The sequence below is a fragment of the Odocoileus virginianus genome, unplaced genomic scaffold (genome assembly GCF_023699985.2).
Source record: "Odocoileus virginianus isolate 20LAN1187 ecotype Illinois unplaced genomic scaffold, Ovbor_1.2 Unplaced_Contig_18, whole genome shotgun sequence".
Lineage (NCBI taxonomy): Eukaryota > Metazoa > Chordata > Mammalia > Artiodactyla > Cervidae > Odocoileus > Odocoileus virginianus.
Window position 1 is genome coordinate 185,131 of NW_027224335.1, and position 23,580 is coordinate 208,710.

At 41.7% G+C, this 23,580-nt stretch overlaps 1 protein-coding gene across 3 annotated transcripts in view; it reads right to left on the reverse strand.

Annotated features, from left to right (window-relative positions):
- Positions 1 to 318: 318 nt before the first annotated feature.
- Positions 319 to 23,580, reverse strand: part of MAGED1 (MAGE family member D1) — a 79,494-nt gene continuing 56,232 nt past the window's right edge. For 2 of the 3 annotated variants that reach the window (XM_020886768.2, XM_020886766.2), the window contains 12 exons: positions 6,377 to 6,450; positions 4,919 to 5,647; positions 3,608 to 4,276; positions 3,410 to 3,473; positions 3,114 to 3,193; positions 2,825 to 2,916; positions 2,506 to 2,585; positions 2,372 to 2,414; positions 2,040 to 2,102; positions 1,366 to 1,480; positions 737 to 1,122; positions 319 to 529 (listed from right to left, as the gene is read on the reverse strand). In XM_020886768.2, the coding sequence (XP_020742427.1) occupies positions 745 to 1,122; positions 1,366 to 1,480; positions 2,040 to 2,102; positions 2,372 to 2,414; positions 2,506 to 2,585; positions 2,825 to 2,916; positions 3,114 to 3,193; positions 3,410 to 3,473; positions 3,608 to 4,276; positions 4,919 to 5,647; positions 6,377 to 6,421 (2,358 nt within the window). In that variant the 5' untranslated portion in view covers positions 6,422 to 6,450 and the 3' untranslated portion in view covers positions 319 to 529; positions 737 to 744. Of the gene's footprint in view, positions 530 to 736; positions 1,123 to 1,365; positions 1,481 to 2,039; positions 2,103 to 2,371; positions 2,415 to 2,505; positions 2,586 to 2,824; positions 2,917 to 3,113; positions 3,194 to 3,409; positions 3,474 to 3,607; positions 4,277 to 4,918; positions 5,648 to 6,376; positions 6,451 to 6,972; positions 7,145 to 23,580 lie in introns of those variants that run through there. The other variant, XM_020886765.2, reaches the window with a different exon arrangement.

The window sequence follows — 23,580 nt, forward strand, 5'->3', positions numbered from 1 at the left end:
ATTACCTGGAGTTCTACCTCCTCTGTCTTCTTAATTGCAACTGTCTGACCACCCACACCCTCTCTCATTATTTCATCTTTCAATGTCACTCCAAAACACCTAGCAGCATATCTATCACATGATTCACTTCAGTGATATTTAATACCATACCTATTTTTAGACCTCTTTAACATTCATGTTCATCAATCACTCTTTTGTTTCCCTATCCATTAGCTAGGGAACTGATCTGCCCTTCAGGCTAGTACTGAGGCCCCATCTCTCCCATACCAACATGGTGATTTCTCATTAAACACAGAAAAAACAGGGAACACATCTAACTTACTTTGCAGTTTCAATGTTTATTTCTGATACCAAAACTTGACAGCACACAAGGGAGGGGGTAAGCAATAGACAAGGAACAGCAAATAAATTTTTTCCTGCATGCCACTTTCAGTCAACAGGATGTGGCTCTCTAGATAGCTGCGTTTAGAAGGATTCTGAGGCTTCATCCTCACTCAGGGGAAAGACAATTGCAATGGATTAGCAATATCTGTAAACATAAAAAAGAAAAAAAATTAAAAATCAATGCATATTCAAAGTAGTAAGGAATATAAATAACAAATACTGTTTCCCCATACTTCCTTCATCTCATCACCATGGGTTTCTTAGAATTCCCAGCTAGAGCACATAAATACATTCCCATGGACTCTATAACTCCCAGTGACCCTAAGTGCCCAATCCGAAGTGATATACCTACCCAAAATCTCACTCAACCCAGAAGAAACCGATGGCACCAAAGTTGGCAGCAAAGTTGGCACTGGCTGTACCACCAGGGCCAATAATGGGGCCGGCAAAGGTCTGAGGAAATCTGGAGCGAGCATTCTGGTGGTATCTGGCCCAGAAGGTAAATGGGATTCTGGACCAGGGATCTCCAAAATCTCCTTCCTCATCCCACGTCAGCAGCTCAAACTCAATGTCATCCCAGCTCCAGGGCCCAGATACGGCCTCATCTCCAATCCCCATGCGGGTTCTCGCCTCAGCCCGTGCCTCAGCCTCGGCTGCAGCAGCATCCAAAGCATCCAAGGCCTCATCTGCGGCCTCCATGAACTGTGCAGTCCAGTCACGAGGGTCTCTCTTCTGAACCTGAGATGAGGAGTAGAAAATAAAGCCCATGATAGTATTAGTTAATATTTATGAAGCACCCACTATATATTTAGCACCCTACTTTGTGCTACTGTTTACACAGTAACAACAAGAAATGCCACCAATAATGTGGCACCTACCATGTGCAATACCTAAGAAAGATCTCGTTCCTGCTCTGGACTTTTCCCAGCCAGTCATACTTCATCCCTTAACCTATCAAGTCTAGAGCTGTTCCTCTATTACCTCTGCAATGAATCGCAGCACTTTCATCTTGCTAGTCTCATGGTAGGATCGGAGGCCCCAGAGGAACTCATACTCAGGAGGGTTGCTGTTGGGTACTCGTCTGTAGTCTAGGTACCTTAGAAAGAGGAGAAAGGCCTTTGTTTCTACCCAGCCAAAATGAGAGTCCATCAATGCATAATAATCCGAGATTCTGACACCTCAGATTTCAGTAGCAACTCCCTCCAGTCTCATTCCTAAACACCGATTATTTACCCTCTAATAATCAGGCCTTCAAATTCCTGTGCTTCTATACCAAACAGTCACCTAGACTGGAGGATGACTTATGTAGAGTCATAGAAAGGACAACACTTTTTCATCCCCTCTGCCACAGTTCTAACTCCAGGTTCTTACAATCTTGTTACTGAACCACAGATAGGCCCATTGCAAAGCCTCTGCTAAGCCCAGCCTTGGGAATATCTACTGGGGGTGTGGTGGACAAGCTCCACTTGCAAGATAACTATACAGGAAAATTCAGCCACAAGGAATATACTCAGTAAATACTCCTGTGTATATATGTGTGCATATGCATAGGTATAGTTAATATAAGAAATGAGCAGCATGGGAAGGGCTCTCTGAGGCTGACCAGCACACAGAATTTACGAGGACAAAGATAAAGCCGCTTAGGCATCACTTACTTTTGTTTTACAAATTCGTAAGTGAGAAGCTTCCTCAGATCTCCAAGGAGGGGATGTCTTACCCTGAAAGCAAAAAAAAAAAAAAAAGAAGATCCATAATTAGAGACTATGACATTGCCCAAAGGAAAGAAAAGAGTTTTCCAGCACAGAAGTCAGAGATAAGAGAAGAGGCAGAGATCAGGACTATTTCCCCATCCACCCAGGTCATATCCTTGGGCTCTGTACCTCCCCAAGCCAACTCCCTTAGACTACCAAGTTGATGCAATCCTGGAACCATCCTCTGTTGCCAAAGGATCATATAACAGGCAAGAGATGAGAGAGCCCAATCATACCCAGGACGCAGTCCCATCTTGCGTAGTGCCTCCCAGAGGACAGCTGCAATGGGAGGCAAGGGGAGACAAGGGATGGAAAGTGAGCATGGAAATCAGGCGGTAGCCAACCCCCAGCTGTTGGTCGGGCCACTCACCTTCACTGGCACGGTTGCCATTCATGAAGATGACACCCAAAATCACTAAAAGGAGACCCAGTTTCGGTGTGTCTTTGGTCCTAAAGAAGTAAAAAAAAAAAAAAAAAAAAAAAGAATATATTTTCAGCAGTCATTTACACAGGCACCCCAGGCAGTTTACCCATCCAGCTTTCCTAGTATTCTCAGCTAGGAGACAACTCTACCCCAACTCTGCCCATGACCTGCTATGTGACCCTGAATCTTGAACCCTGATCTACTTGAAACTCTCAGGGAAAAACCACCAGAGAATGGCAATGTTTCCCTTCCTTTCCCATCTTACGTTCCCAGTATGCCAGCCAGGGACTCAGGGGTGCTGATGAGAATATACAGGTGTTCTTCCTTGTCAATTTCTTTCAGTTGAATTCCAAATTTCTACAGGGGCAAGAAAACAGACTATGAAATTACAGAATCTAGCATAAGCATACCCATATTCACTCCCTGTGATCTGCACCAAACTCCCAATAGGAATCCCATGAATCTTTTAAATCAAGACTTTCTCATAATATCTATCAAAGCCCCTCCCAGCAAACCTTTCCCCATCATTCTGTCCTTCAGGGTTGCCTTCTCACCTTTTCCAGGACAAAGCACGCACGTTCAATGATTTCTGGATACACATCAGTGTATTCACGGATGATATCCCTCAGCATTTCTGCAGGTGAGAGGAGGGAGCATCTGAGCTGAGCAGGGGCCACAGAGCTGTGACATCTTTGCCAGCCCTGCCCAGGGGAGCACAGTAAGTGAAAAAGGAAGACTCAAACATGGAAGGAGAGGATTGAAGGGGAGGGAACATAGAAGCACAGAGATATCCACAGAGAATGGGGTGAGGGGAAGGGCAGATCTCTGGGAGAGGTTACTGGGTGCCTACCTGAGCGCTTGATGGGCACCTTTGTGTAATCTTTAAGCATCAGGTACTTGACCAACTTATTTGCCTGAGAGAGAAAAAGGAAATCATTCAAGTTAGAAGATATTGACAGAACACTTGGTTGAATTATAGACGGAAGTACAACAAAAAAAAGAAGCGAGGGTGGGTAGGGAGAAGCAACTGGGGAGTTACAGTTCTTACTCTTTCCTGAAGAAGGGCCACATCTCGGGGCTGTGAGGCACCCAGGTTCTGTGAGGCACGCGAATTAGGAGAGGGGCGCAGGTTCGGTGAGGGGCGCAGATTTTGCCAGTCTGGTGGAACTGGCCAATCAGTGGGGATCCAGTCAGGTGGGAGCGGCCAGTCAGTGGGGAGCGGCCAGTCAGGTGGCAGTGGCCAGTCAGGGGGTAGTGGCCAGTCGGGAGGGCCTTGCCAATCTGGAGGACCTTGCCAGCCTGGTGGAGTCTGCCATCCAGGTGGGGTCTGCCACCCAGGTGGATTCTGCCATGCCAGTGGGTTTGGCCAGACAACCGGACCAGGCCAGACAATGGGGTTCGGCCAGATCACTGGGTTCTGCCAGATCACTGGGTTTGGCCATATCACTGGGTTCTGCCAAGCAACTGGGTTTTGCCAGGCTGGTGGGGTCTGCCTAGCCGGGGGGCTCTGACGTGCTGGTGGGGTCTGCCTGGTTGGCTGATTTTGCCAGCCTGATGGATTCTGCCAGGCCAATGGGGTCTGCCAGAGCACATTGGGGGGTGCGCCAGGTGGGTTCTGAGTGGTAACTGGAACTGGTGCAGACCTCCAGGTCCCTGGAGCCAGTGGGGCCCGCCTCTGATCCCCACTGCTACTCTCTTCCACATTCAAGTTATTAATCTGCATCATCAAAGAAAAGGAAGGTCAGGGTTACCAAGTGTTTCTATATCCTTACCATATCTATTTCAGGAAGGCCCCCTAAAACCCTCACCTGTAGTGACAGCCTGACCTACTAGCCAATGGTCACCCTGAGTCCTGGGCTTGTCTTTCACTGTCTTCCAGGCAGGAGTTTCATCTCTGAACCAGGCCAGGAGCAACCCAAGGGTGGGGCCTGAGGCTTCTCCTCTTCCTATGTCCATCACTGGCTCTGCTTGAACCACCCTGGACAAATCACTCAAGTCACTTCACCTCTCTGGGACTTAGTTTCCTTCTCTATAAAACTGAAACTATGACCCCTAGCTGGTATGAGGTACCTTGAAGATTTAGTGAGTGAGATAACCTGTGTGAATGTGCCTAGGCCAAGATCTAACACATGGCTACTTTTAAAACGAAAATGAATTACATACAGACTGTATATATTACGTGTCTCATCTCCCCATTAGTCTGTGGGCTAATAAGAATCATCATATTTACCTTATTATCCCCTACAATGTAGCTGAATACAATTATATATATTTAGCTTTGTCTTGTTTAGAACAAATGAACCACCTCAGAGAAGAAAGGAGAGAGCCCAAAGCAAAGTAGAACTAGCAGGGATCTCACCTTACGGGTCCTCTTGCCCCGAATTATAGTCCTGGACTCCAGATTCTGAGCCTGGGAACCATCTGCAGATGTCTGTGCAGCTGCACCATCAGATTCACAGATACCTGGGCTTGGGTCAGCCTCTATGTCAGCATGGGAAGTGGCCATCTTGGCCTGGTTAACATTCTGGGTCTGGGTATCAGGAGTTGGGGCCGTAGTGGTGTCATTCCAAGCCTTGAAGGCTGTCTTGGGCTGAGTGTTGACCATCTCACTGGCATTGAGAGACTGAGAGAAATTGTAGGCCGCATTTGGGACCACTTTAGTAGTGGTATTCTGGGCCTTAAAGGCCATCTCCGACTTGTTGGCAGTTAACTCACCGGTAGGGGCTGCCTGGGAAAAATCATAGGCAGCATTTGGGCCCTTTGGGGGGGCATTCTGGGACTTAAAGGGTGCTGTAGGCAGCATGTTGGAAGTCTCCTTGGCATTAAATGCCTGGGAGAAATCATAGGCAGCATTTGGACCTTTTGTGGTGGCATTCTGGACCTTAAAGGCTGTCTTAGGCTTAGTGGCAGTTGCTAAAGCCTGCGTATCAGCCATCTCACTGACTGCTGGGGGCTGTGAACTCTGAGGACTAGCATTCGGTGCACTGGCAGCTGCTGTGGCCTGGTTGGTAGGCGGAGCCTCTGAGATCTGGATGGCCTCCATCAGGGTCTGCATAAGCAAGGTGCTGTCTTCTACGGAGGCCTCAGCCTGCAAATAAGGGGTAAAAATTAAATCTCTGGGCTTCCAAAGTGGGGTTGGCGAGGTGAGGTGGGGGGCAGAATGTGTAGGGGAGGTGAGGCTGGTTGGTGCAAAAAGAGAAGGTTGAGTAAGACATCTAGAGGCCTGAGTGGCATGAAGGGGTAACAAAACATCTGATAGGGGCTGAGTGAAGCAGGGGCTAAACAAGGAGTGGGGCCAAATGAAGAGAGGGGACAAGTGTGGAGGGGGGCTGCTGATCTAGGAGTGAAGTTAGAGCAGAGCAATGCAGCCTGGGGTAGGAGTTCGGGAGGAGGAGGTGGAACAGGAGTGCCGCCTTGAGGAATTGAGGAAAATATGGGGGTCGCAGGGGGTGGGGAATGCAGGAGAAAGGGAAGGTGGAGGCAGGAGGTTGGGGGAGGGGGTGGCAAAGAGCTCCACAAGCGTCAGGACTATGGGGGGCGGGGGGGGGGGGGGAAGGTTCCTTACTCAATCGGCATTCTCTGGGCAGATTGCCCTTACTATTAACAGGGTCTCCCCTTTATCTGAAGGGGAACTGATGGCTGAAAAGGGATGACACCCCCCCCCCCCCACACACACACGTTAAACCATGGGAATTTGAAAAATGACGGAATCTAGGCATCAAGAAGGCAACATCAGATCCAAGCGTCTGGACAGCCAAAGGAGCCCCGGGGGAACTGTCGGCTAGGGAAACGGTGGGGTGGGGAGTGGAGATCTCACCTGGAAGCCGAGGAGGCCCGCACCACAGTCCATTTTCTGAGACATGATTCTTGTCCCTCTGGCAAGAGCAGAGCCTGGGGGGTGTGGAGGAGGAGTTGGGCGTTATACTAGAGGGCAAACGGGAAGGAACGAATTTGGGGAGATGGTGGTGTTTGAGGTTTGATTGTGGGGGCGGATGAGGGGCTGAATATGAGAGGAACGGGCCAGACTGGAGTGGGAAAAGCGAATGGGTGTCCGGATGGAGGTTCTGAATCCTGAGAAGCTACGAAGAGAAGCTTCAAATCGGGATTCAGCTAAGAATTCTAAATCCAGGCAGATTGAGTTGGTATTCGCATTTAGTAAATTGAATGGAATTTTTGAATAAGGAGAATCGTATAACAGTACAGACCGAAGTCGAGAAATCTGTAGAGGTTTTGAACGATGGGAGGGGTTTAGAGGGCGAACAGGGATTCTGAATAAGGGAGAATTGGGTGAGGGGTGTAAATCGGGGCTTGGGGAGTGGAAGAGGGATAAGAATCCGGGATAAAGGGATCGGAATGAAAAATAGGGGGCCCGCACCAGGGGGCAAGATGCCCTATCTGGGGGCTAAATCTCACCTTGCCTCAGGCCCCAACCCCAACCCCCTCGTAGCCTCCCTTCTTCACGACTCAGAGGATCGGGATTGCAGTTTTCGGCTCTCAGCAGCCGCACCCTCTCCTTGTCCAGGAGAAAATGCCAGCGCGGCAGCTAAGACGACCCCGCCTCTTCTCCTAATATACCACCCACCACCTCAGATAGTTGTACGCATGCGCAAGAACTGATCGACCAAATAAGAGTCCCGCCCGCTTCCCCAACAAAAGCTTCGCCCTGAAGGCTATGCTGAGCATGTGCAGTGGGAGGCAGTCCCGCCCCTTTGCCAACACACCATCCCATCACCAACCAGGTTGACAGTATGCTGCGGCCCCTCCCCCAAACAGATGCGCTGTGCCTCTAGACCCCACCCCTTGCCCCACGCATCGGCCCCCCTACCTTTTCCGCAATGCGTCTCAGTTCTTTCCCTCCCCTCTCGTGGCCCCTCCTGTCAGTCAGCGTACATCAACCACCCGCTTGTCTAGCAGCATTTAGGTCACTATTAAAGAGGTCTCTGTGTAGGGTCTCTAATTGCAACAAGTGCTAGGCTCCTGCTAAAAATAATCTCATCCATTTAGGGACCTAGGAAAATGGCCAGAGAGGGATACATTAATGGAGGTAGAAAAAAGTCTGTGCCTGCCACGTGACCCTACAAGATCTCCTCCCCACTCAACAGCTTCCAGACTCAAACATTAGCTACTTTCCTGCCCTTTGTGCAGCTCCAGCTGTTTATTTTGTGTGGGGAGGTGGGGAGGGATGGGCACAGCTTGTACTTCACAGCAGGATCTATGCTGGGGCTTGTTTCCCTCTCACAGAAGCCCTGAGAAGTGGATATCAGCATCTCCACTTTACAGATTAAGATAATGAGGTACAGACACATTGCATGGGCTAGACAAGGACAGTCAGTAAATGGAAAATGAAAACTGTGGGCCTGGTTTTCCAGACCCTAAAACCCAATGTGCATCATTGCTGGCTCAGGGACTGAGGCACCCTCACTTCTTCAGTTTGAGCAACAGATTCACCCAACCTCCCCTGCTCTGTCAACATCTGTCCCAAACTTGAGCTCATGCTCTGCATCCTGAAGAACACAGGTGGAGCCCCAGCACCCCCTCCCCGCCCCTGCCTGCTCTATGTGGGTCCACCCCGGTGAGTGAATTGCTCTTTGGGGTCCACTCTCTGATCCGACTGTCAGGCATCTTTTGCTCTGAGTGGCACAAATGTCCCTGAGGCCTTCTTGGTGCCCTCCAGAGCGGCCAGGACACTCAGGTGCTTGTGTGTCTGAATCATGGCAAGCCTTGACTGAGAGTAAAATGTTTGCCCTGGTTCCTTCCGGGGCTGGGCCTCAGTTCCTGGGATGGAGTGCTGGGCCAGTTTGTCACTAGCTGTGTGAGCCCACTCAAGCCACTGGAATTCTCTGAGTCTGGCTTCTCAACATGCAAAATGGGAAAGACAATTAGCACTTACTGGGGTCCTATGCAATGACACAAACTGCTTCAAGAATAGAGAGGCTCAAAAAGGCAGAAAATGTTATATAGATGTGAAATGACTCAAACTGAACTGATACTTTCCAGAAATCCAAGGTACATCTTTGTACCTTTCACATTTATTCTGGCATCAGCTCCTGCCAGGAGCCAACATACAAAAGGAAGCTAATGATGGGAAGTACTGCAGCATTTGGTCCCCAAGGACCAACATCAATTCTGCCTGGCTGGATAACTTTCCCCATCTGTTGCATAGCAACCTCCTCTGTCAGCTGCCTGTTTTTTCTCAGCACTTCCTCTGAAAAGTGTCTGCAGTGGGACGTGATCAGACTCAGGAAAGGAGGCCTAAAACACCATTTTATATGCTTTTTGTTCCCATATCTATTATCTCCAGTCTTGACTTCTGAATTCTAAATCTGTAATCTGACAACCTACCCCACTTTTGGCAACTGTCTCTGTATTTTCACAATTAACAGGTCCCATATATCCTCCTCCTCACCAACACTGTGTTTGTCTTGTCATGCCCTTCTCTCTCCATTAGAATCCTTTTAGGGAGACGGATTTTTGTTTTATTCATTGCTGTATCTTTAGAACTTAAAATGATGCCTAGTGTATTTTATATGCTCAAAAAATACTTGTTTAATGAATGAATGAATACCACCATCCATTCTGTTGTTTATACAAGAAACCTCAGAGGCGTTCTTGTTTCTTTCCTGTGATGAATTCACTTACTTTTCCTCATTACACAAATGCATATCTGTCATTAAAAATTCAAACATTACCTAAGTATTTCAGAAATTAAATAGCCATCACTCCAGATTTCACCACTTTGAGGTAACTGTTAAGGTTTTGTTGCTAATTTCTCATACAACACTTTATGTACATATATTCTTACATAAATGGGATTACATTATATATGCCATACTTTCAATTGCATTCTTTTATTAATACTTACTGCCTCCCACTTTCTTTTACTTCTACCCTCATCTGAGACATGCATTTTAAAAACCATTTTTTATATTCTATCATGTTCAAAAAGTCCTTTTTTATTGTTTTACAAAAATGAAGATCATATTATATATATTTTAATCTATCTTATTTATCTCAGTTAATGTTAATCCACCACTGATTCATTCTTTTGCATTGCTGCATACTATTCCATGATAGGGATGGACCACAATATATTAAATCATTTCCTCATTGATGGTAATTCATTTTGGTTTCAGGTGTTTTGGTGTGTGGAGGGAGCACATACTGACAACATTGCAATAAAATACTTTTACATATATCCTTACATTTAATGCTTAATATTTATTCCTGAGACATCAGATGCCCAGGAGTAAGATCAATACACTCTACACTGTTTGGTATAAGCCTTTTCCAATTTTTTCCCCAACCTGATGTGTGTTTTATTGGTATCTCCTTGTGGTTTTAATTTACATTTCTGTTAAGTAATGGAATACATATTCATATGTCAATGGACCTACTGGATTTCTTTTGTAAAGTGCTTGTGCAAGTCTTTTGCCTATTTTTCTTGTGTTGTCTTTGTCTTAATTATCTTGGAGATTTCTTTGAACAGTCTTACAGATGCTAATTGAAATCCCGTAGGGCTAGATATATTGCAAATATTTTTTTCACATTTTGGTAAGGTAATACAGTGTGTATACTCTATATTATGTAACAGTTCCAACTGCAAGAGACACCTTAGCAGCTAAAAAACTGTGACCTAGGATTTACCAGTGGTAGGGTCCTGAAAACCACCCTTGCGTTCAATGATTCACTAGAAGCACTCACAGAACTCAGGATAGGTGTTACATTCAAGGCTATAGTTTATTACAATGCAAGGATACCAATTTAAATCCACAAAGCTAAAAGGTGCCTAACTCACATGTCCAGGAGAGAACAGGGGTGAGCTTCCATTTGTTCCCTTTCAGTGGAATTGTATGGCCAGTGCTTAATTCTCCCAGCAAGATGTGTGACAAACCTGATCCCTTGTGCCTGGGATTTACTGGAGTTTAGTCACGTAGGCATGGAACACCTGGGTGGCTAACCTTAGCTACTCAGTCGCCAGCCTGTGCGAGGTCAAACTAATGCCACAAGGCTCAAGGCCCCACTATAAATCACACTCTTAACATAAACCATCTGTTGACCCAAAGACCCGGCTGAACAAAAAGATTCTAATCAGGCATAATATGCCAAAGGTTTAGAGGTTATCTCCCAGGAGCTTTTCAAGAGCTGGATCTTTCTTTGGAATGTGCAGACAGTTTTTTTGGAATGCTCAGGGTCTGAACACCTCAGACCTGCCGAGTCAAGTCTTCTATTGCACAAACAGTCATAATTCCAACCTAACATCTGAACCTAAAAGGAGGGATTCAAAGATGGAATTCAATGCCATATCCATGATGCTGGGAGCAGGAACTGCAAGAAAATCCAGTTTCTAGGTGCACCATTAGGTAGCAGGGCCAAGGCAGCACCCAAAATCCCGTGTTGAGTGGTGGCAGTAATGGTATCCAAACAGCCAATTTTTATGGCATGATTTTTGAAATACAGCTGGGCCAGCTGCTTTTAGCAAATTACTTTATTTAATTCTATTATTTTAACATATTTAAGCATTTTTTAAAATTAAAATTAATTACGGATATGCAGAAAATTGCAAAGATAGTAGAGAGAGGCCTTTTGCACCCTTCAGCTGCTTCCCCCAGTGGGTACATCTATAATACAGTGGGCACATCTATAATACAGTATCAAAACCAGGAAACTGACATTGGTGTCACGTGTGTATCACTCTATGTTACTTTATCACATGTGGGGGTTTCCACAGTAATCACCACAACCATCAAGATAAAGAACTATTCTGTCACCACAAAGATTTCCTTGTACTATATCCCTTTAGAGTCACACTTAACCCCATTTCCTCTACTATCCCTAACCCTTGGAAGCCATTAACATGTTCTTTCTTTCTCCATTTCTATAATTTTACCGTTTTAGGGAGGTTATAAAATTGAAATCATACGTATCACATTTTGAGTGACTTCTTTGACTCAGCGTAATGCCTGTGAGATATATCCAAGTTGTGTGTTTTTTCCTTTTATTACTGAGTTCTATTTGGTGGGGCTTCCCAGGTGGCGCTAGTGGTAAAGAACCTGCCTGCCAATACAGGAGACATAAGAGATGCAGGTTTGATCCCTGGGTTGGGAAGATCCCCTGGAGGAGGGCATGGCAACCCACTCCAGTATTCTTGCTTGGAGAATCCCATGGACAGAGGAGCCTAGAGAACTACAGTTCATAGGGTCGAAAAGAATCAGACACGACTGAAGCTACTTAGCATGCATACATGCACTATTCAATGGTATAGATGTGCTAGAGTTGGTTTAACCATTCACCCACTTAAGTACATCTAGGTGGTTTCCAGTGTGGGCTATTAGAATAAAGCTGCTGTAAACATTTGTGTACAATTTCTTCTGTGAACATAAGTTCTTATTTCTCTGGGATAAATGCCCAAGAGGGTAATTGTTGGATTGTGTAATAAGAACATGTTAGGTTTATAAGAATCTTGCCAAACTTTCCCAGTGATTGTATCATTTTACATTCCCAGCATCAATGTGTGAGTGGATCTATTTTCTCCAAATCCTTGCCAGCACCCGTTGTATTTTTTTAGGCATTCTGATAGATGTGAAATAATAACTCATTGTGGTTATAACTTACATTTTCCTAATGGTTAATGATGTTGAATATTTTTAACATGCCTATGTTCCATTGATATATCCTTTTTGGTGCAATGTTTCCTCATGTCTTTTACCCAGTTTTCTAATTTAATTGCTTGTGTTTTTTTTTTAAGTGTTGAGCCTTGAGAATTTATATATTTTATGTATAAGTCCCCTGTCAGATATATGGTTTGCAAACTGGTTTCTCCCAGTTTGTTAACTTTTGTCTTCATCCTCTTTAAGAGAGTCACATGGCACATTTTTTAGAAAGTCCAATTTATTGATTTTTTTCTCTTCTAAAGATCTGTGTCATTTCTAAGAACTCTTCAACAAGCCCTAAAGATCTGGAGATTTTATCCTGTATTATATTCCAGAAGTCTTGTGGTTTTAACTTTTGTATGGAAGTCTATTTTCCATTTGGATTTAAATTTTGAATGAGATGTGAGGTCTAGGTTGAGTTTTATTTGGGGGGATGGGAGAGGAGGAGCTATAAAAATCCATCTTATCATTCCAGCACAATTTGTTGAAAAGATAATCCTCCCATTGAGTAATTTTTGCACCTTTGTAAAAGCTCAGTTGACCATACTTGTGTAAGGCTATTTCTCAAGTTCTCTATCCTGTTTCATTGGTCTATGTGTCTACTCCTCCATCAGTACCACAATGGTTTTGATTACTGTGGCTATACAATAGTCCTGAAGTTGAACAGAATTTTGTTCTTTTTCAGAATTATTTTATCTGTTATTCTAGTTCTTCTGCTTTCCCATACATTTTGGAATAATTTATATCTACAAAGTATCTTGGGTTCAATCCTTGGGTTGGAAAGATCCCCTGGAGTAGGAAATTTCAACTCGCTCCAGTATTCTTGCCTGGAAAATTTCATGGCAGAGGAGCCTGGTGGGCTACAGTCCATGGGGGTCACAAAGAGTAGGACATGACAGGGCACGCACACACAAAGCATCTTACTGTAATTTTGATAGCAACTGCATTCAACCTGTGGGCATTCTCTCCTTTTATTTTGATTCTCTTTCATTTCTTTATCAGAGTTTTTTTTGTATTCTGCCATTGTTGGGGGAGTGTTCTATAAATATCGATTAGGTCCTGTTGGCTGATGACGTTGGGTCTATCCAATTATGCTTTTTCCCAAACATGGGAAGTTTTCAGACATTTTTCAGCCCCTCCTCCTCTCTGTGACTATGATGACACCTATGTTAGATCTTTTGCAGTAGTCCAACAAATACTTGAAGCTCTGTTTATTTTTCATTTTCAGTCTATTTTTCCCTGTCAGATATGATACTTTCTGTCATTCCACCTTAAGTTCACTAATTCATTTTTTATTTATTCTACTTCTGAGTTCATCTATTATTAGTTAAGTTCACTTATTGGATTTTGGATTTTTCAGTTCCTAAATTTCTTTTTGATTGCTCCTTATACCTTCTATTTCTTTTGGAGATTTTCTATTTCTTTGCTGAGACTTTCTGTATTGTATGAACAGTTGCTCATTGAAACATCTTTATAATGGCTGTTTAAAAACCCTTGGAGATGATTCTAGTATCTGTATCATCTTGATGTTGGTGTGTATTGACTGTCTTCTCTCATTCAAGGTGTGATTATCATATTTCTTGATATGACAAGTGATTTTCAATTGTATCCAAGATATTCTGCATCTTATAAGGATCTGAATCTTATTTAATCTTTTGGTTTATCACCCTTAAAGGAAATCAGTCCTGAATATTCACTGGAAGGACTGATGTTGAAGCTGAAACTCCAACTTACTTTGGCCACCTGATGCGAAGAACTGACTCATTTGAAAAGACCCTGATGCTGGGAAAGACTGAAGGCGGGAGAAGGGGATGACAGAGGATGAGATGGCTCATGTCCACCAACTCAATGGACATGAGTTTGAGTAAACTCTGGGAGTTGGTGATGGACAGGGAGGCCTGGCATGCTGCAGTCCATGGGGTCACAAAGAGTCGGACATGACTGAGTGACTGAACTGAACTGAATTTACATTATATATTACAGTTATTCTGATGACTTGGTGAAACATCAAAAAAGATATTAAGTAATAATCTCAGTAAGTAATATCCCTTTCTTTTTCTTGAAATGATTTTACCATTTCACTATTTAGAATGTTTGTTGCTTTTTTGTAAGTAGTTTTTAAACATCATATTTAGTAGTTTATTCCTCTTATTTTACTTATAGTTTTTCATGTTTCTTTCTGCCTTGTTCCCAAATCCTATTCCTGTTGATTGTACCATTTTAAGTACACCTTGTTTCCATTCTATTCTCTTACTTTTTATCACCTTGTTGTTAAAAGCATGAAGAGAGGGAGGAATGAAGACAGAAAAGTTGAAAAGAGAGGGTATAAGAGAAAGAAAAGGGAGGAAGGAAAAAAGAAAAAGGAAAACTAATAAAAGAAAGAATTAATGAAAATAGCAACTGCAAGTAAATGGAATTATTAAGATAATGAGAAATAAGAGAATGGAGAAACAATGGATACTAAGTTTAAATGGAAAAAGCAGGAAGAGAATAAGGAAGTAGAATGCAGAAGGGAGAAGGGACGCAGGATGGAAGAGTGTGTAAAAGAAATGGAAGGAGATAAAACAGGTTAGGGGTAAATGAAAAAGAAAGGAAAATAAACAAGAAGAAAGAAGAAAAAGAAGAATGTAGAGAAAATAACTAGGGAGAAAAGAGAAGTGTCTGAAGTAAGAGGGAAAAGGTGGAGGAGGAGGAGTGATGTGGAATCACACTTCATTAATGGCAGCTTTCACTCTGCAGAAAGAAGAATGCTTCATATTAGAAGGTATTTCTTTTTGCTCCTCAAATACCTAGTTCCCTTTATATTTGGTACTCATCAAAGTACCAGGGGTCATTTCTCACATGATGTCACGCTTGCCTGGAGGTAAGACCACTGTGGTTTTCAATCAATAAGAGCCACGTGGCCCATGTTTCAAATAGATAAATTTGTCTGTGATACCCAGCATATATAGGGCTTCCCAGCTGGTGCTAGTAGTAAAGTAACCTCTTGCCAGTGCAGGAGACATAGAGAGATATGGGTCTGATCCCTGGGTCAGGAAGATCCCCTGGAGGAGGGCATGGCAACAAACTCCAGTATTCTTGCCTGGAGAATGCGTTGGATAGAGGAGCCTGACAGGCTATAGTCCATAGGATCACAAAGAATTGGACACAACTGAAGTGACTTAGCATGCACACACTCAGCATTTATCACATACTTTCTGCTGCTGATTCTTCATCAGGTATGGATATCATCTGACAAATTCAGGTATGCAAGAAATGCAAGTTTTTTCTCTGCAATTTAGCTTGAATTCTGTCAAGTTCCCAATTTACTGAGTGACTGAAACTCAACTCCAGCAGTGAGAAGTTCTCCTCACCTCATTTATTGGGGTTGTGTCTAAATTATGGTATCTCAGTGTCAAAACATCAGGATGGGTGATATATGCTGGGTATCATATACACATGCCGGCATGATATGATGTCGTATTTGGTTTGCCATTGTTTGTCCAAGCAGGTAGCTATTGAGTTGAGCCTCAATTTCTACCACAAAGCCCTGATGGGGTCTCACTCTCTCTGAGGGTGTCATATTCCGCTCATATATATGGGAAATACCCTGCTACTCCTATCATATGCTCAGGATTTTTCATCTCTGTGAGGCTGTCTTTGATGAACATACTCTTCTTATACTTCCATGATATCCTGAGCTGAGAGAAACTATGTGAGGAGACCCAAAGCTCAGAATGCCTACAGACACCACACAACCATTTCTATTTTGTAGTCTTGTTCTCATCCTCTTCCTGGCCTTTCCCAGGAAGTGAGACACAAGGCCACACTGCTAGAGAATCTTACAAACCTATCTGGGGTTTCTTCCCATTGCTAGAATACAGGGTCTAGGGTTCTCCTTTTTTTTCAGGAACCCACAATATCAACTGACTCTTTCTTTATTTGCATTTCTTCACAAAACAATGATTGTGAGGCTAGAGACAGTCTTGAAAATAAGTGCTAACAACAAAAAAGCTAAACAAACTGTCAATGACTTTTCTTGTACTCAACAGAAAAATGAGGTTTCAGAGCAAATCACCATCCTGAAATACTGAAGAACAAGCAAATCAAGGGTCACAAATAAGATCTGCTTACCTAAGGCAGAAGACACTAGAGCCATAAACTTGTAGGAACTCGTAAATGAAAATGTGACAAACTCCTAGAGGCTGAATGTGGACTAAAACGAGAGTGAGAAACTCTTGGGAGTGGTAGTCCTGTTGGGGAAGCACACTTTCATGGGCTTTATCTCAGGAATCTCACCAGGTTCTCATAGTCAAGATCTAAGAAAGACCCCCCGCTATGGCCCCAGCAGAAGCAGGGGAAGTCTTTGTGATTATACTTGTGAAATATGCCCAGATCCTTCTCTGTAACAAAGTCCTACTTTTCAAGAGGAAAAACTACCAGAGCCTTGTTCCAGCCCCTCTCTACCTTTCTTGTCTCACCTAAGGTGTGTGTGTGGCAAAGAAGAGGTGGTAGGGGCGGGGGCAGGGGAGGACTAAACAAATAGAAATACTTATAAAGGCCATAGGCCAGAGTCACAGGCCCAGTAAAACATTGAAATATAAGTGGAATATTACAAAACACTCCCTTTCCCCCATACCATACCATACCTTGGGCTTCACAGGTGGCTCAGTGGTAAAGAATCCACCTGCCAATGCAGGAGATTTAAGAGATGTGGGTTTGATTCCTGGGTTGGAAAGATCCCCTGGAGTAGAGGAAATGGCACCCCACTCCAGTATTCTTGCCTGGAAAATTCCATGGGCAGAGGAGCCTGGCGGGCTACAGTCCATGGGACTGCAAAGAGTTGGACACAACTGAGCAAGAGAGCACCTACCACCATACCAACAGGGCTCAAGTATATTATAATGGATTATATCTGAATGAGCTGCAAGCAGAGACTTTATAAGGAGCCCAAAGTCAAGACGGGAGACAAAATCAAGGACACTAAAGGAATATGAAGCCTCTGCCACCTATTGCTAAACAAAGCCCAACTCCTAGTAAGAGGAACATGAATCTTCACAATAGAGGCCCCCTTCTCTAAGTTACTATTACTTGTCCAGCTTTCAACAAAAATTACAAGGCACACCAAAAGGCAAGAAGAAAAAGTTTGAAGAGACAAAGCAAGCATCAGACTCAAATATGATAGAACTATTGTAATTACTAGGGAATTTAATACATTATAATTAATATGTCAAAGACTCTAATAAAAAAGCAGACAATATGCAAGAACAAATGGGTAATGTAAGCAAAGAGATGGAAATCCTCAGAAAGAATCAAATGGAAATGCCAGAAGGACTTCCCTAGCAGCCCACTGCTAAGAATCCACGCTTTCACTGCAGGGGGCATGTGTTCGATTTCTGATCCAGGAACTAAGATCCCACATGCCAAGGGGTGCAGTCTCACCCCCAAAAAGGAAATGCTAGAAACACAGAAATCTCATAAAAGAAGTAAAGATTGCATTTGATGGGGTCATTAGTAGGCTAGACATGGCTGAGAGAATTTGTGAACTTGGAAGATATGGGCAGAGATACTTCCCAAACTAATATAAACAGAAGAAAGAAAAAAAAACAGAACATTCAATTATTGTGGGACAATTTCAAAGGATTCAACATATTCCACAACTGTAACAAAAGAAGAAGAAAAAAGAGAGAATGGAACAGAAGAATGGAATGGAACATTATATTGCAAATAATAATGGCTAAGACTTTTCCAAAATTAATGCAGACAACAAATCACATATTCAAGAAACTCAGAGAACACCAAGCAGAAAAACACTAAGAAATTTACACTGAGGAACATCATATTCAAACTGCAGAAAACCAAAAGCAAGGAAAAAATACTGGAAGAAGCCAAGGGAGAAATAAATCTAAGTATACTTATAGCAGAATAAGGATGACAGAAGACTTCATCAGAAACTATGTAGGCAAGAAGAAGGTGAAGTGAAATCTTTAAAATGCTAAAAGAATAAAACCCAGTGGCCTAGATTTCTGTGTCTAGCTAAAGTATTCTTTAAAAGTGAAGGAGATAAAAAGACTTTCTCAGACAAACAAAAACTGAAGGAATTCATCACCAGAAGATCCACCCTACAAGAAGTGTTAAAAGATTTATCAGGCACAAGGAAAATGATACAGGGCAGAAACGTAGAATTATATAAAGACAGGAAGAGCATTAGAGAGGGAATAAGTGAAGCTTTCCTTCAAAGAGGAAATCCAAACTACACTTATAGATATCTGGGGATGCTTTAATAAAAGGAAATTTATGCAATACCTTTTTCATTATTAAACAATTACATGAAATTCACAAAAGAAATATCTCAACCACAAACATACAGAAAGGATAAAAGGATGAAATAAGTTATGGCACTTAATCAATACACAAAAGATGTATTAATACTAGACATAGTATTTTAAGGCAAAACATTATTTTAGATTAAGTTTATTGCATAATGTAAACAGAATAATATACAAAACACAATTTGATAGATGTGCAAGGAATAATAAAACCCAAGTCTTAGCATGTGATTATAACATCCCTTTCTAAGTAAATGATAAACTAATCATTCAAAATATGATTTCTGAGGGATTTCTCTGATGGTCCAGTGGTTAAGACTCTGTGCTTCCACTGCAGGGGGCATGGGTTTGATCCCTGGTCAGGGAACTAAGATCCTGCATGCCACAATGAGCAGCCAAACTAAGATTACAAATAAACAAATATGATTCTTGAAACTCTTACAAAGATACTATACCTCAAAGCCCAAACATAAAACACCATGGTGCCTCAAAATGAGGGTCATGGAATTCTTAAATCCCTCTTCATTGTTTTCTGAAATGAAGGTAACTTGATTTTATCTCTTTCATTTACACATGTGAAAGAATGTAGAAAGAAAATTTAAAGTACTGTATATTTATGAGATGCTATGTATTGTGATAAGTGTAAGGGATATAATGATGAGCAAAAACACACCTATTAACTGCTTTCAAGGACTAATGGATCTCAGTCTAACAACTGAGCCCAATCACAACACAATTTTAAGAAACCTTACTGCGTTTTTCATGCCAATTTGCATCATGGGAGCCGTCAAACTGACATCTCGTGATTACATCAAATGATTTTGTTATAAACTTAAATAGGTTACACACCTTCCTTCATTCCCCACACTTCCCTTCCAGTTAATTCCTCCTTCCCATCACCTAGCAACTATCATTCCATTAACAGGCAGAAGGTTACCAGAAGAGACAAGAGGAAGAAGCCTACTAGTAGAACTTCCACACAGTTTGGGAATATTTGTTTGATATTTTATCAGATGATCATGCCACATAGGCTCGTGGTATCTTGTGACATACAGACCCTCTATCATTTGCACTGGCAAATCCAAACACATATCTGAACGTTCTCAGATACCTGCAATGTGATTTAGCTCCATGTGTGTCTTAATGCTCAGTATCAATATAATATGTAATTTGAGAATCATGAAGCATTAACAACAACTGTAACAGATAGGGATCTGGGCTTAGACAAGTCATCACATACTTCAGCTTTATGGCATTTCCTGATTTCATTTTATGAAACAAAGATCATCTGAAAAGCACTGGGATACCATACCAACGCCAACACTGTACACCACACTCGCATGCACAATAGTAATGACGTACTCCATCTGAGACTGTTTTCAGTACATGATGTTACATCACAATTATTTTCACAATACATTTTCCATGACATTAAAAAGCCTTGAAAACTTCCTTTATAATAACTATGCACTATCCAAGGATATAAATTGACCTATGACTAATTAACAAAAGTATTATTTCTATTTATTTTTGTTCATTAGATTATCATTGTGGTGACTTTTCCCCGACAAACTTAAGTGCATATCTCAAATTATTTCCTTCTGGTATATTATTAGAAATGGAATTACTAGGCAAAGGTATATGAACTCTTTTACCAAAATGTTTTCCATGAAGAATTTTTAATCAATACTAGTATTGTACAAGAGGTCTCATGTACTCTGAGACTGTTAGTATTGAATGTTTACTTTAAAAATATTTCCAGTTTGATAGACAAACTGATAATTGATTTAAATTGTATTTCTTTCATGATTAATGAAGCACAACACACTTTCAGTGTTTATTAGTCATGTGTACTTCTGCCTGAGAGTTTTTTAAATATTAAAGATATTAACCTTATACCTAGCACATTTGTTGCATTTTTTTAGTTTGTAGCTTGCCTTTTAATTTTGTTTATGAATTCCTGATCTAGAAAAACAGGTAAGCCATTACTTTCTTTTCCATTGTTATTTACTCTATTTTTTTTATGGCAATCCAAAAGTCAAATAGACATTCATTTTTCTGGAAATTAATTTGGAAATGTGGATTTCAGGCCTAAAAATGTTTTCTTTGTAATTTACCTTTCAAGATTATGTTCTAAGTGGAAATGATAAAATTCTGAATTATTTTGATGATTTTCATGACAGAAGCATGCTTCTACAGAAGGATAAAACACAGGGATAAGAAATTATTTTGATGATTTTCATGACAGAAGCATGCTTCTGCAGAAGGATAAAACACAGGGATAAGAAAACACAATACAAATTCAGCAGGACAGTTAATGGGACTTCTACAGTAGCCTCAGAATTTTGGTTAAAGCTGCATTGCTAAAACAAGCAAACAAAAAAGGATGCCAAAGTATCCCCATATTCTAAAAAGAGCCACCCAAGTGTCCTGAACACAATCCTATAGGGCTTAGGCAGGGGTGGCTGACTAGTCATGCTATTGATACTTATTCCATTCCTTTTCAGCCCAAATCAAATGTACTTAGAGACTAGAAAGAATCAGAAAACAATTTACAGTCCTTGGCTTGGTAGTGTCTTTCCCTCTCTTGATGAAGGGAAGGGGATGTGACTCCCTTGCCAAAGCCATGTGAGCGTTAGTTGTCGTGTACGACTTTTTGTGACCCCATGAACCAATAGCCCACCAAGCTCCTTGGTCCATGGAATTCTCCAAGCAAGAATACTGGAGTGCGTTGCCATTTCCTTCTCCAGGGGACCTTCCCAACCCAGGGATTGAACCTGGGTCTCCCACATTGCAGGCAGACTCCTTACCATCTGAGCCACCAGGGAAGCCCAAAGCTATGTGACGAGGGATCCAAAGAACCACTTACAGAGATTAGGGGGAATCTGCATGAGGTAAGAGAAGGGATGCATGTTATCTTTTGGAATTATGGTTTTCTCTGGGTGTATGTATGTATGTGTGGAGATATATATATATATATATATATATGCCCTGGAGTGGGATTACTGGGTCATATGATAGCTCTGTTTTTAGTTTTTTAAGGAACCTCCATACTGTTCTCCATAGTGGCTGCACCTATCCACATTCCCACCAACAGTTCATTGCAGCACTATTTACAATAGCCAGGACATGGAAGCAACCTAAATGTCCATCAACAGAGGAATGGATAAAGAAGATGTGGCACATATATACAATGGAATATTACTCAGCCATAAAAAGGAACAAAACTGTGCCATTTGCAGAGATGTGGATAGACCTAGAGACTGTCATACAGAGTGAAGTAAGTCAAAAAGAGAAAAACAAATATCATATATTAACACATATATGTGGAATCTAGAAAAATGGTATAGATGAACCTATTTGCAAAGCAGAAATAGAGACCCAGATGTAGAGAACAAATGTATGGACACCAAAAGGGAAAGTGGGAGTGATGAATTGGGAGATCCTGGGAATGACACATATATATTACTATGTAAAAAATAGATAACTAATGAGAACCTACTGTACAGCACAGGGAACTCTACTCAATGCTCTGTGGTGACCTAAATGGGAAGGAAATCCAAAAAAGAGGGGATATATGTATACATATAGCTGATTCACTTTGCGGTACAGCAGAAATAACACAACATTGTAAAGTAACTATACTCCAAAAAATTGTTTTTTAAAATTAAGAGAGAGGAGTTTTGCATTACATTTTGGATAGTCAACAGTTTCCCTCCAGGTTGGAATTTCTGATGATTACTAAGATTTGACTTGTTCCTAAAGACTTTTTGAGTGCATGCCTATGGCTTCTCATCACAATGCATTGAACTACAGTTAGTAACTTTTTTATATTGAAATTTAATTAATTTACAATATTATATTCATTTAAAGTATACATTTACTGTATTCAATACTTTTATAAATTATTCAATATTATTCAATACTTTATAGATTATATTCTATTTAAAGGTATTATAAAATAATGCCTGCATTTCCCTGTGCTGCAGAATATATCTTTGTGGTTTATTTATTTACACATGGTAGTTCATACCTCTTAATTCCCTACCTCTACATTGCCCCTCTCTCCTTCCCTCTGCCCTCTGGTATCCACTAGCTTGTTCTCTATATCTCAAAGTCTGTTTCTGTTTTGCTATATTCATTCACTTGTTTTATTTTTTAGATTCCACATATAAGTGATAACATACAGTATTTGTCGAGGACCATTTATGTTGTTACAAATGGCAGATTTTCATTTGTTTCTATGGTTAATATTTCTTTGTATTTGTATACTACATCTTTATACATTCATCCTTGTCTAACTCAATGAAACTATGAACCATGCCATGTAGGGCCACCCAAGACAGACGGGTCATGGTGGAGAGTTCTGACAAAACGTGGTCCACTGGAGAAGGGAATGGCAAACCACTTCAGTATTCTTGCCTTGAGAACTCCATGAACAGTATGAAAAGGCAAAAAGATAGGACACTGAAAGATGAACTCCCCAGGTCGGTAGGTGCCCAATATGCTACTGGAGAAGAGTGGAGAAATAACTCCAGAAAGAATGAAGAGATGGAGCCAAAGCAAAAACAATGCCCAGGTGTTGATGTCACTGGTGAAGAAGTAAAGTCTGATTCTGTAAAGAGCAATATTGAATAGGAACCTGGAATGTTAGGTCCATAAATAAAGATATATCAGAAGGGGTCAAACAGGAGATGGCAAGAGTGAACACCAATATTTTAGGAATCAGTGAACTAAACTGGACTGGAATGGGCGAATTTAATTCAGATGACCATTATATCTACTACTGTGGGCAAGAATCACTTAAAAGAAATGGAGTAGCCCTCATAGTCAACAAAAGAGTCCAAAATGCAGTATGTGGGTGTAATCTCAAAAATGACAGAGTGATCTCCATTCATTTCCAACACAAGCTATTCAATATCACAGTAATCCAAGTCTATGCCCCAACCAGTAATGCTGAAGAAGCTGAAGTTGAATGCTTCAATCAAGACCTACAAGACCTTCTAGAACCACATGAAAAATGATGTCATTTTCATCAATGGGGAAAGAATGTAGGAAGTCAA